Source organism: Rhea americana, unplaced genomic scaffold (genome assembly GCF_003343005.1).
Source record: "Rhea americana isolate MKP2758 unplaced genomic scaffold, rheAme1 scaffold_177, whole genome shotgun sequence".
Taxonomy (NCBI): domain Eukaryota; kingdom Metazoa; phylum Chordata; class Aves; order Rheiformes; family Rheidae; genus Rhea; species Rhea americana.
The window spans coordinates 116,960-130,825 of NW_028185894.1; the positions used below are offsets into that span (position 1 = coordinate 116,960).

The 13,866-nt window shown below is 41.9% G+C and overlaps 1 protein-coding gene across 3 annotated transcripts in view; it reads right to left on the bottom strand.

Moving 5' to 3' along the window:
• Positions 1 to 6,183: 6,183 nt before the first annotated feature.
• The window catches only part of CLDND1 (claudin domain containing 1), an 11,912-nt gene continuing 4,229 nt past the window's right edge, over positions 6,184 to 13,866 (bottom strand). For 2 of the 3 annotated variants that reach the window (XM_085301427.1, XM_085301428.1), the window contains exons 3-6: positions 9,418 to 9,719; positions 8,093 to 8,200; positions 7,602 to 7,739; positions 6,184 to 7,505 (exon numbers count right to left, since the gene is read on the bottom strand). In XM_085301427.1, coding sequence (XP_085157553.1) covers positions 7,285 to 7,505; positions 7,602 to 7,739; positions 8,093 to 8,200; positions 9,418 to 9,706 — 756 coding nt within the window. In that variant the 5' untranslated portion in view covers positions 9,707 to 9,719 and the 3' untranslated portion in view covers positions 6,184 to 7,284. The remainder of the gene's footprint in view (positions 7,506 to 7,601; positions 7,740 to 8,092; positions 8,201 to 9,417; positions 9,720 to 13,866) is intronic. The other variant, XM_085301429.1, reaches the window with a different exon arrangement.

Here is a 13,866-nt window from a genome sequence, read left to right on the forward strand (position 1 = left end):
ATGGTGTGGCTTCTCCTTTGTCTGGACTTGTCAATCATGGGGTCATTAGAGGGTGTGCCCCCAAGTTACCACAACCTCACAGTGAGGTGGCACTGGCCGTGGTGCACCTGGGATTTGTTTACTCTTGGCGAGCACCGCAGAGCAAACCCCTCTTCTATGGGCTACACTAACTGGAGTCCCACACTTGCCTGTGTGGTGCCCTTTAGCCAGTAAGGTGAAATCACTATGTTTTATACATGCTGTCTTCTTACGCTGTTGATGCAATTCTCCAAATGCTGCTCCTGGACATAGTTCTGCATTTGCTGAAGGAGAATGGTTAAGAGCTGTACCAGAACCTGCCATCTGCTTGCAGGGACTGCTTATTTTCCCTGCTTCAGCCTACACCCTACTCACCAGTTCCTATCTCATCTCCTAGCTCAGCATTGTGCAGTTAGGGGTGACTTCTCCAGGGCATCCTGCTCCTGACACCTGTATGATGTCCTTATTATTTGCAGATAGCTTAACCAGTTTCCAGAATCTGGAAACCTTTAGAGAATTCAGGTAGTTCTAGTATTAGACAGATGCTGCGGTTTTCTGTTGTTGCTGCTGCTGTTGTTTTGCTGTTGTGGAAGTAAACATCAAAATACAAATCAAAACTAACTAGTTAAAAGGGTCATCAGAGCATAAAGCAAAAAGGATTTGCTCGCAAGAGAAACTACTGCAACAATCCCAGAAAGCACTCAGAAAACTTCACTTCTGGTGAAAATGAACCCCACCCTTTTCTCAAACACAGCAATTCACTTAAGTCATTTCTCCTACTCCATTAAAATTACAGGGATCCTAACATCACCCACAGAAGCAGTTTGTTTAAATCAGGGAATCAAAAGGGTTAAGGGAGTAGGGTACAGGGCAGAACTCAGCCCCAGGAAGGTGGAAGGAAGGATTTCAAGAGCCTGTGGAACCAGTTCTCCAGCATCCAGTAGCAACACTGCCCACAGGCAGAAACACTATGGCAGAGCTGGCTAATCACAGAGCATTATCATCTGTTCTCCTTTGCACATCCAGCAGATCTGATGGTCTCAACTCCTCAGCTCTCTGAAACACACTATGTCAGTTTGGTGATCAACTGGTAGAGTCAATCAATGACTAAATCAATGCCAGTATAAACATATCAGCTGATGCCTCTGAAGCCCTTCCTGTGAGTGTTTGTCACGGGCAAATCCTATAGCAACGAGGGAGGTTTCTCAGTGAATTCACGTAGAAACCACTTTAGTTTAAAAAGATACCACCATGGTCACTTAGCCAACAGTGCTAGTGACCAGATCTTGCAGAGAAATCTCCCAAAGAACCAAATCAGCTAAAGGTACAAGCTGCGCTTGGCCTCACAGGAAGGAAAAAAGTATGTTGAATGCAGTATCAATTCAGCAGCTGAGCCCAAAAATTTACAGCACATCGTACTGGACACTGCTGGGAAAGCCTTTAATCACAGCCAGCTTACACAGTACAAACAACACCTTATATTGGCTGGACAGTTACACCTAACATGATTCTTCACCACTGTGCTTACAGGTAGGGGAACATGACGGGGAACTCTCCCACCTCTGAAAGGCATCTGCCCCTGGTTCCTCCAGGCATACAGCTGAGCACAGCATGGTCCCTCCACAAAGAGACCATGTGCAGCTTCCTTACATACTTTTTTATTTTTCCCCTGGCCTTTGTAAGAAGAGGGACACTGTCATTTAACCCTTCAATAGAAGGACAATACCAGTAGAACACAACATGAAAATGTTTCCCATCTTGGGTTCATGTTAATGTTCTGCTGTTGCATGGCAAAATATATTCACGTGTATTCAGCTGTGGAAGCTAAATGGAAAGAGAACTAATAGTAAAGTTCCAGATGCATGCAGACTGCACTACGGGACAGAAGGAATCCTTGCTAAGTCAGYCCTCTGGAAATGCTCTCTCATTAGAGACTTTTTGGAAAGGCTATTAAGCATGTTTAAATCAATCTTATTTAATGGATATTCCAAATATTGAAAATATATATACACATATATACCTGATGTTGAGAACTAGTCCAAATTCCATATGGCAAAGGGTAGGTCCGTTAGAAAGTTAAATATGTAAAGGTTTCCTCTTCCCATGTACAATGATACAAAACACAACATGAGGTGGTTATCTTTTCTTTTTGCAAAGATCAAGCTAAAAGAGATCACATTCTACAACCATTTAATATAACAGACACTTAGAAAGAGACAAAGATCGAGAAAGCTGGAAAAAAAAGTAATAAGGCTACTAAAAACCTCACCAACCTTTTTTTTCAAGGCAGGTTTTGATTAAGCAATAATTAACTTTGTTTAAAGAAAAGGTTCTAGTTTTCTTGAAAATTCTCAGTCTTCACCTTAGAAAACTGATGCTACTCAGATGCTTGGATCCTTTCAAAAATCAGTTAGCAACCACTTTACCTTGCTTTGTCTGTGCACAGAAACCAGGGAGCACAGAGAGATGGCTGACAATAATTGCTTTAATCTGACCCATAAATAAAACACTGTCTCTATGCTTAATTTCTGGTCAATTTTTAAAAGTTGCAATTTTACATGGTTGGGAGGGGGAGAGAGAAATAGAAGACACTATTTCCGTCAGATTACTTTTCAGTAGCCATTAGTTTCTATACAGGTTTGGCATGTATCAGGCAGAGAGGTGCTTGTTAACTGTAATTTTGCATATGGCTTTATTTTGTCACATCCAAATACATATATGGACTTCTAGCTACTAAGTATTTATTCAGGCCAAAAGTATTCCTCAACTGTAATGCATTTAACTAACTGGAACAAAAGTTTCACTTGACACTCTACAGGTGTGAAAGTTGTAGTTTAAAAATGCAGGGCAGGAATAACGTTCTCTCATACGAACACAAAAATTTCTGATCCTTTCATACTACGTAAAGAGGTCTGTAACACAAAACTGACTATCCCAGAGGAATAATCCCAGAGGTTATTCTCTATCTGTTGAGACAGACAATCAAGTCAAGCAGGAAAGCATGTACACAGATAGAGGCGGACAATCAGCCTGAGATAAAACGATGACAAGGTGTTGACATTTCAGGTTTTCTCTTTAAATAGCAGGTGCTGGCTGAGTGCACACAATGACAATGTTAATGAACAGGAAATAGCTTTTCAGAACTCATCACCTTGAATCACTGAATTGACATAATGCAGTAAGGGACGCTACAAGGTGATACATAACTTAGTGCCAACCATAGCTGACAAAGAACAGGGGAGAAAAGTAAAAAAAAAAAAATATTTCTCAAAATCCCACAGTTAAGAACTCTTTTGGTGAGGGGAGAAGGGACAACCATTATCACTGTAGCAAAACAACTTTCAACAGACCTCTCATGAGGAAAGAGCCACCAGCCCAACACACAATGCAAAGGGAAATTAGACTATCCAGCACGTGGCATCAAATTAGAAGGGCCTCTTGGGTCCTCTACCATAAGGCTCTGACATCATTAATACCCGCAACACATTCCTTTCATAAGAGAACTGTCTTTTTCAAACAACTCTTTTGTGTCCGCTCTCTACAGCATTTTTATTATTATTTAAAATGTGAATGGAATTGACTACTACTCCTACTTTCAGCAATCTCTCTTCTAATACCAGCAGCCACTGTCTTCACAGCACAATACTAAAAAACACCTTTCCAGTCTCACTAACCAGTCCCCTCCTTTGAGCTATTTCAGTGAGGGGAAGGGAGAACATCACTTCAGAGAAAAATAAATAAATAAGAGGCTACTGTCTAGACTAATCACTTCACTGTTCTGCGCAGCTTTCTGCTACTGCTGTTTTCCTTGTAGCTTTTCAGTGTTGACAGGAAAACAAACCTCAGTCTTAGGAAAAAACAAGCTCCCCCCATCATTTTCTAAATCCTTAGTAGTAAGATCAGGAGGCATGTTTGAAGGATAAATGCAAACTGCTCACCACATTGTTAGAGATGGGTGCTGTTCCCCTCTCCCCCCCATACATATACAGACTTTTTAGTATCTCTTTTGATCTGACTATACATGTCCGCCTTATCYCTCGAACACTTAACCAGTATCAGTAAACATCTCCCATGGTCAGACCACAAGATGCTGAGGGACACAAGTCTGTCTTTGAGCTCACCACCACTTTTTTCCAGAGTTGGAGCACTCTTTGCTCTTTTGAGCGAGGATGCCTGCACTCATGTATAAGTGTGTTATCATGAATAGGGGCTTCCAACTTCTCTGAATGCAGCCAAGTTCCAAGTAAGATGAGAGAATCTGCCAGTGTGTTACATCACAGGATTAAGGACCTGTACTGCAAAAGCTGGGTCAAGATCCATCTCATAGTATGCTTAATCATCTCTCTTGTACAGAATTTCTCCATTGTCAGCACCTACTCTGTTTTTCAGTCTTCTTCCAACACCATTTAAAGGACCTGACCCAGCAGTCCAAGAACTCTTCCCACTCACTTACCTTGAGCGTGGTGCACAGTTACAAAGACACCAACACACAGATCCATCATCCTAGACTGAAGAGAGCTAGCCTTYTCTCTGTAGAAATCTGCTTTTCCCTCTTACTAAATCCATTCCAATAAAGGAATCTTTTCACAGGAGAGAAAAAAAAAACTCTAAAAAAATGACTCTTATTTTAAGTAAACGCTTCAAATCAATTATGAGTTAAAGCCTGTTTTCTTCATTTCAGAGAACCCACAAGCATTTACCTGAGAGAGAGAAAATTTGGGACTCCTGGTTTTGCTAATACTTAAAATGACCAAGAAAGGATCAATAACACTAGGACTGACAACACCTCTAACATCTCCCCTTCTATCCATGACAATCCTTCTTTTGTAAGCAAGAATGTTAACATTCAAGAATTCAGAGTTACACTTCAGAAAAATAGGTTTCTGATAGGAGATAAAGGGGGGGAGCAACCAAGTCCAAGCAAGCATGATTCCCACTGCTCCAGTTACAATAACAGAACATGATTATTCTGCCAGCTGCTTAAAAAAAGATTGCACCCCAAAACCCAAAAAGACAAATTAGCACTGTTCTAGATAAAATAACCAATAGGATTTCTTCTCTCTTAAAGCGCAGAAGAGCACCTCTCATCCCTTTTGACTGAAGCTTAGACTTGCATGTCCTAGCATTTCCGACAAATGAGAGACTAGCTGAGCAGTTGGGCCTTATCTAAATAAGTCAAAGATAAGATAACTAATGAGCTTGAAAAAGCACTACATCAGGACATATCAGCAGCAAGGATTTCTGATTATTCTCAGATACTGCACAAAAGAAGCATATCTCCTCTCTCTTAGACTTAGAATTCTCTCAGGTATTTTAGAGAAGGAAGCAAGCCTTTTTTAGGGAAAAAGGTGAGAAATCTACTAAACACCAGGGCAAAGAGGGTTATCTTGAATGAACGGGGCATACTGCAGCTTTTTTGGTGAGCTTGGTTTCTTCGCATCATGGATGTGTCTAGCTTGTTTCATTCTGTAAAGATCCCAATGTTGATAATAAAAGGAGAAGTAGGTTGATTCCTTTCAAAGATAAAGATAAACCAGTACTAACAGAGATTCCTAATATTCAGTGAAATACTGACTAGGGGTGTTTGCTGACCTAGCAAATGCAGCCTGGATAGAAACACTTATTCAAAGAAAAAAGTAAATGAGATAAAATGCTTATTTCTGTGTCATTCTCATCAATAGCATTTCACAGAATTCCTGCCACCACAGTCATTCACTTTGACAGGATTCATTTCTTCTAAAATATATTTCTTATATTAAAAAGGTAGCAAAGAAATGCAGGAATTTACCATCTCAGAATTACAGTTTAGTTTTGTAACACTGTTTTCTTAATAAGACATGCCACCCAGACTGGGCAGATCTGCAGTGATATAGAAGAGACACATGTAGAGGTTGTGAGCTAATTAGGAATTATCGGGTATTGTCCTCCCACCCCCAACAATGATGAGGGGAAAATGTTAAGTTAGCAGGAGCTGAATGGTTTAATACGAAATCTGACCAAACATCTTGTTTCTGATGAGATTTTCCTGAAGACAGAAAAAGATATTTTGTACAGACACAGTTTCTTTTCCCACGTGAAATTTCTATAAACACTGACTTTCCTTTCTCCCAGTAAAATTCATTTCAGACCATTCTCTATTCCTCCCAAAATCACGCAACATTGATAAAATGTTTGAGCTTTTGCTCTGTTTTTATTTCATTTAAACAATAGGTCTAGGGCAAGGAGGGAAGAGAGCAGCACCTTAAAAAAAAAAAAAAAAAAACAACCCTATTGTATGCTACACAGGATAAACAGGTAAGCTTTAAAAAAGTTAATTTATATACATATTCACACACACTAAACCAAATTAAAAATGAAAAGTTGTGAGGGGCTGTTTCCAACAGAAGAAGGGAGAAGAAAACTGTATTTCACAGCAAGTAAAAGCACCACAAGTTTAGATCATAGTGCACACTCACTTCCGTTGTAGATACCAAACTAGCTTGGGTTCTGGAAACAGCGTAGCTATAGCAGCACAAAGCTCCACATAGGCCAACTGATCCTTCTCCTTGGCAAAAGCAAGCATAGAATCTGTCCAGGATATGTGCCGTGCAGATGCTCCCACAGCCAGCTGTTCCGCTTATTTCAGTCTGGCAGATGCCACAAAAAGTGGCAGAGTGAGACTAAGAGACTCAAAGCTAAGCTACAGCAGTGATGTAGCTACAGTATTTCCATCACAGAGGTTTCTATGTTCACCCACCTCTCTCGAGTCTTCTTTGTAGGTACTGCAGGTGGGGTCACATAGCAGACAATGCCTGATTACTTACTATTTGTGCACTGCAGTGCCTATTCTTGCCTGCCTACATCTTTTCTTCTCCTGTTCATCTTCCATGCCACAGTGCCTCTTCTACTTCCTCCTGGCTAACAGGATAACAAAATTAGGAAGCGGCATGAACACCTAAAAAGGGGACTATTCAATAACGAAATCAAGTTCAAAACAAAAACAAAAAAAAGAGAGAGAGAGGAAAAAAAACCAGATTGTCTTCAAAATGAAAAAAAAAAAAAAAAAAAAAAAAAAAAAAAACACCTATTCAAATCTGCAGACCTCCAGCACAGTTTGCTTGTTTAGCCCAGAAGTCTTTGTCTTCAGGGCCTGCAGGCTACACAGTCTCAACTGGCAAGAAGCATGCAGTAACAAGGCAAAATTCTGACTAAAAGAAGAACAAAAGTAATAAGGGCTGGGGAGAGAAAGGGTTATAACATGAAAATCTAACACTTAGGTAGCAGCACTTATGCTACACGGTATGCTTTCAAGAGAGTAAATTCTTTCCTGTTGGTGCGAGCTGCCCAAATGAAAAGAGCAGCTGCCATAAATTGCAAAGGTGCTGAAACACAGGCTAGGCAGAAGGACCAGCCAAATTCACCCCTCACATCATCAGGCAGGGGCAGCTTCTTGTGGAGCAGCTCAATCCCAGCTACATAGCAGCCAACTAGGCCCAGCGTACAGAGCCCTGGGGAAGGAAGCAATAAAGTACAGTGAGCTCACACATGGCTGACACTGGGCTTCCTGAGGAGGGAGGGCAAGTGGTGGGCGGTAGGGGACCTACCTGCAAGGAAATGGAGGACTCCAGTGGCAATGGCAGGGTAAAGGCTTCGACAGGCACAAGCACAGAGCCCAATCAGAGCCCCAAAGCACATGAGGCCAAGGCTGACAAATGGCAGGAGAAACTGCAACCTCCAGAGATCTGCACATAAAAGAAACACAGAGTCACAGGTTTGTTCAAGGTATGCTAGAAAATGATCTTCTCCCATTTCCGTATATTCCCTCCTACACACACTTCCATTGGTTTAGCCAGAAAGGACTGAAGTTTCCGCTAAACTAGAACTTCATCTATTAACTCCCAAATTCCCACTACAGTCATAGGCAAAACCTTCCCCACAGCACCTACTTTTCTTTTTATATTTTAACCTACTGCCAGCACTACTGTAAAAAAAGTGCACAGAAAAATACAGATGCTTCTCTCATTAGTCACTACAATTGTTTGTTTTTTTGTTTTTTGTTTTTTTTTAATCCCTGCTGGAAGTGAAAGACACTTACAAGTCCGATTCAGATCCGTGCCACTATTGTGGTTTCCAGGCTCTATGTATTTTTCCATGAACTGATCGGAGAGGGAAAAACTGATGCAATTTGTTGTCATATCAGTGTCTGCAACAAGAAAACCCCCCAATGATTACTATCAGATTGTCTCCCCCTCTCTCTATTCAAGTCCTCTGCTCTCAACCTTTTCAGTTAAAAAGCTCCTTTGACTTAAATTTTGGAGAAGAAAAGCTCCCAAAACAAATTTGCAGGATGCTTTATCAGAAAGTAAATATATTGTACATTTACTACAATGAGGCACAGCATTCAAACATGCAGTCTCTTCAAGTTCACATGGACAATCCAGAGATCTGTTCCATACTTGACAGACTAGAGAAAAAAAATACAGCATATGATACTTGTCTATGTTGTTACATATCCTTGCAGTCAAGACTTCCATAATAGAGCTGTGCTTATCTCCACGTATAGAATGTAACACCTTATTAAGCACATTTTTTTAAAAAAGAGAGAGAATAGGATCATTTACAAAAAGAGAAATATCTGCTGTTTTATATTGAATTCTCCCCCATTCACTGAGAACACTATTGAGCAGTTATCTTAAGTTTCTTCCCAAAATCGTGTTTTCATAAAAAAAAATGATTTCACATAAAGCTTTTTCTTCAGAAAAAAATGTTCAAAAGTAATGTTTTTCAAAAGAGGGGTCAAAACAAAGGGCTTTACACACACATGCATAGTACTAATGTAGTCAAAACTTATTTTGAAGTGATTAAAACAAGTGTTCATCACACTTCCTTTTAGCCCCCACTGCCAGTCAATGTGAAAAAAGAATACAGAGCATTTCACTTTACATCTGCGCTCTTGCAAAGAAATCCAGCACTGTGATACAATGACTACAAACTGCGGTGATGCCACAATGGGACAGCTCTGACATGTGAGCAAAATGAATGACTAGCTAAAAGGCACGAATATCCCTTTGACAAAACAGTGTATTTCTTCCATTATTAGATGCCTCGACCTCTCTTAAAAAGACAGTGACTGGCAGAGCAAGTAACTATACTCCCATTGGGAAAGCAGACAGGAGATAAAAACAAGTCACAGATTAAATTTAAATCAAGTAGAATGTGTCAAATCCAGATTTTGTGGCACTAACAGCCACAGAGTATTTTGCCCTTTGCTTCTTTAAAAGTTTAGATTGTCTTTATTCAAAAACCACAGAAGGTAGAAATAGGTCTTCAGGAAGAACAAAGTAGCATGGACGTGTTTGTGAGATATTTAGCATGTGCCATCCTGGCAAGCAGCAAAAGTGCTAATTTCTCTGGAGATACCTGGTGGGCTGTACCAGTGAGAGTTTTTGGGTACAGTGATACACCTCCGCCACAATCCAACTGTGCCATTGCACCGGAAGAGTGCATCTGTATAGGTCTTCTCATCTGCCTCTTCACTGACAAATTCTTCCCAGATGCTTTTGCCAGTTTCACTAACATTCTCAGCTGGGGACAAGGTGTGGTATTCGTACCAAAAATCAGTGCCGATGGAAGCTGCCATATAGATGGTGGAGATTAGGCTGAGAACACAGGCAATTACTAATGCTGTAGCAAAACGGTTATCCATCATTGTGCCCTGGCTGCTGTAAAGAAAGAGAGAATGAGAAAAAGGATGGAGTGAACAACTTTGTCCTTCGTGTCAGAGGAGTTATCCCAGTAGCGTGAAACCCGACCCCATTCCTCTAACCCTATTCCCCCTCCAGATATGCATCTCTTCCAACAAGCTAAAAGCAAAGAAACATTGAGTAAGTCTATAACACTAATTAGCATCAACTGGATCTGCAAGTTCAAGGCAAGGAAGTTGTCCTTCTCCCACCCACAGTCACCAGAGCTAGCTGCTCTTTCTCTAAGACACAGCAACTGACAAAGCAACAGTGATTCTGACCCCAAAGCAGATGGCACAGCTCACAGGCATTTGTGATCCTGATGGCAGAGAACTGCAGAGAATCCATCTAGGGTACCCTGTCAGAAGACTTATCTTTCCTTATGAGATTACTGAGGGTAGAAGTTATTTTTAACCTGCCATCCCATATGGCTTTCACAGCTTGTGTTTACAGTACAGATAAGAACCACAGAAGAGTCAAAAAAGTTYATCCTAATTGTTCTCAGAGACAGCCACACTGAAATGCTGGAATGCCTTCTGGAAAGCAGAGAAATGTATCTAGCCACTAGAGATAAGGAGCACAAAGGAAGCACCAAAGACAGATTTGGAGACTGTGACAAATGCTGCAGTAATACCACAATGCATACAGCAGTGATTCTAGAGAATAAGAACTATGCAGTGGGAGTGCCAAGATCCCATGGGTATGAGATGACAAGAGTTTCTAAATTGAAAGGTGTTCATGGACTGGCATGAGGACCTTGCTCTGGCTCCCTATAATATGTGTTACTAATGCACACCTTTGTAGGGCTGTATTCATGAACAGTGCAAAYTCGGGGTCAAAAGAGGCAAGTGAAAATAGAGATGCCAAGTATGCCTACAGTTATGACAATACTGTCACTCTAATGTCTAATTGATTGATAATACATGTAATGTTTTGCAGACAGTGAAATACAGTAGAACTCAGTGTAATTACGCTGGAGGACTTTCAAGTGCCTATTGTGCTCATGCGTTTTCTGTGCTTGATTGAATTTATGGATTGTGTTGAATCAGACTTTATGTATTTGCCAAACAAAATATCAATTTAAGTTAACCCAGCCAGAGCTATTCTGGTGACAGGAGGCTGTAACTAATCAGCACTTGTCAACTGGTTGTTTCACCTGGCTACTCTCACATTTTCATCAAAATATTTTGGTCTAGCTTCTTTGCAACTGAATGGACTGCAACTGGAAAGAGCAAATGCCTAAAACCACAACATTTGCAAAGAAAAATGCATGAGTGCTCAAGTCAGACCTAATCAAAAAGAAAACCCGCATTATCAAACAAGGTGCAAATTAAAGTGGGGAATTTCAAAGGCATCAATATTTGCTGCTAACAATGACTTTTGCATTTCATTTCCTTCCTATTTGTTCCTCTGTTTGACTTAAACTGTCTAACAGGGATGGAGATAAGAGATGAGTCTTATCATCCTTTATGCCTCATTTTCATATTCAAGTTGGGATGTAGAATGAGACAATATTCTGTGTAAAATCTTCTTTCAAAACGTGGAAGGACAGAGCTAATCTGTGGTGGAATGACAAACCACCTCCTTAAAGTACTGTGAAGTTTGAACACCACAGCTCTAGTCAAAGCATAATCCAAGAACTGTGAACTTCTATAAGCTGGGACAATAAATTAAGAGAAAACAGCGTATCTGGGCATACTTAATTATGTTTAGAAGATATAGAACAAAGTAAGTCCAGACTTAGTAAAAAGCAAATACCAGGCAATGTTTAATCCTTGGATCCGTATTTATATCCTCCCTTAACACCCTAACATCCAGCCCAAGGTACACAGGGCAACGAATGAGCAGAATAGGGAAAGAGCAAGTTGCTGAATGAAAGCTGAAGCCTCATTTTTTCCTAATTGAGTTCATTGAGGGACCCCTCCCCCTTTACAAACTTTTCACAAAGCTAACAGGGTAAGCAGCATCTACAGGGCCAAAGCTGTGTTGCCCTGCTCCTGCCCAGCTGAGCCCCTGGTGAACAGGTCCCCTGGGAATTCTCTCTCAGGATAGGCAGCAGAACAGGCAGGTGAGCAGGTTGGTCTGGATTTGCCAGTATATTGCAGTCATATTCACTGCAGTAAGAAACTTCCGCAACTGACTCTTCTTTTTAGAAAGAGCTCTCTCTGGAAGGAGGAATCACAAGAAGCTACAAGCTCTATCCTCAGAGCAGTAGCTTGTGCCAGTAGAATGCAACTAGGACATCAATGGGCCCTTTSTTTGCAGCCATTGCCTTTTGATACCTATGATTACAATGACAAAGTCGTAACACCTTAGTACTTAATATACGGAAAAAAAAAACAACTGGCTCAAAAAATTGTATTTTCAGGTACAATATCCATGCTGCCAGGTCCAAAACACTGGTGCTGAKAATATTCTTTCCACGCTGTCATTAAAATGCAACCACGCACTTCTGGCCAGCCTGCTATCCATGGGAAAACTCCGTGGATTTGGCAGAGTCAACATCAGCTGGCAACTGAGAGCAATTCACCGGCAAAATGAAAGGTTAAATATCAAACATAAAATAAAGCAGTGATCAGTATTCAGTACCTACAAGGCAAAAAAAGACATGGCCATCCAATGATGGTCAAGGGTCTGGGAGCCCAGGTGGTCTTCTCATCAGTCCTGCCGTTTAGGGGGAGGCATGGGAGGAGGAACAGGAAGATTTCACAAATCAACAACTGGCTACGCCACTGGTGTTGGCAACAGGATTTTGGATTCCATGACCATGGAATATGGTTTGAAGATCAACAACTGGTGGGGAGAGATGGGATTCACGTCACCAAGCGGGGCACATTTGCTTTTGCAAACAGGTTGGCCAGCCTAGTAAAGAGGGCTTTAAACTAGGTAGGAGGGGAGGTGTCATAGAGACAGGGCAGACAGCAAAACACAAGTTGGGCTGGGGGGCCTCCAACGGGTGCATGCAGCTGGGAATGTGCATTTGGGACATGGCTACAGGCGACCCCCGTACACCCTTCCTGGGAAACCTGCAGGCTTGACCACCTCTTTAACATGTATGTATACCAATGCACACAGCATGGGGAACAAACAGGRGGAGCTGGAGATCTGTGTGTGATTGCAGGGCCATGATCTCATTGCAATCATGGAGACATGGTGGGATAGCTCACATGACTGGAATGCTGCCAYGGATGGCTCTGTGCTTTTAGGAAAGACAGGCCAGGAAGGCAAGGTGGTGGAGTTGCTCTTCATGTGAGAGAGCAACTGGAATGCATCGAACTCTGCCTAGGGGTGGAGGAGGAAGAGGCAGTTGAGAGCTTATGGGTGAAGATCAAAGGGCAGGCCAACACAGGGGACACTGTTGTGGGTGTCTACTACAGGCCACCTGACCAGGAAGAGAAAGTTGATGAGGCCTTCTACAGACAGCTGGAAGTAGCCTCATGATCACAAGCCCTGGTTCTCATGGGGGACTTCAACCACCCTGACATCTGCTGGAAGGACAACACAGCAAGGCACAAGCAGTCCAGGACGCTCCTGCAATGCATTGATGATAACTTCTTGTCACAAATGGTGGAGGAGCCTATGAGGAAGGGTGTCCTGCTGGATCTTGTCCTTACCAACAAAGAGGGACTGGTTAGAGATGTGAAGGTTGGGGGCAGCCTTGGCTGCAGTGACCACAAGATGGTGGAGTTCAGGATCCTGCAGGAAAAAAAGTAACGCAACAAGCAGGTTTGCAACCCTGGACTTCAGGAGAGAGGACTTCGGGCTCTTCAAGGACCTAATTGGTGGAATCTCATGGGTTAAGGCTCTAGAAGGAAGGGGGGTCCAGGAGAGCTGGCTAGTATTCAAATATCACTTCCTCGAAGCTCAAGAGCGGTGCATCCCTAGAAGTAAGAAGTCCAGCAAAGGGGGCAGGGGACCTGCATGGGTGAGCAAGGACTTCCTGGTCAAATTCAGACAGAAGAAGAAATTCCACTGAACGTGGAAGAGGGGACAGGCAACTTGGGAGAATTATAGGAATGCAGCCAGGGTACGTAGAGATGTTGCGAGGAAAGCTAAGGCCCAGTTAGAATTGAGTCTGGCAAGGGATGTCAAGGAAACAGGAAGGGCTTCTTTAAATACATCAGCA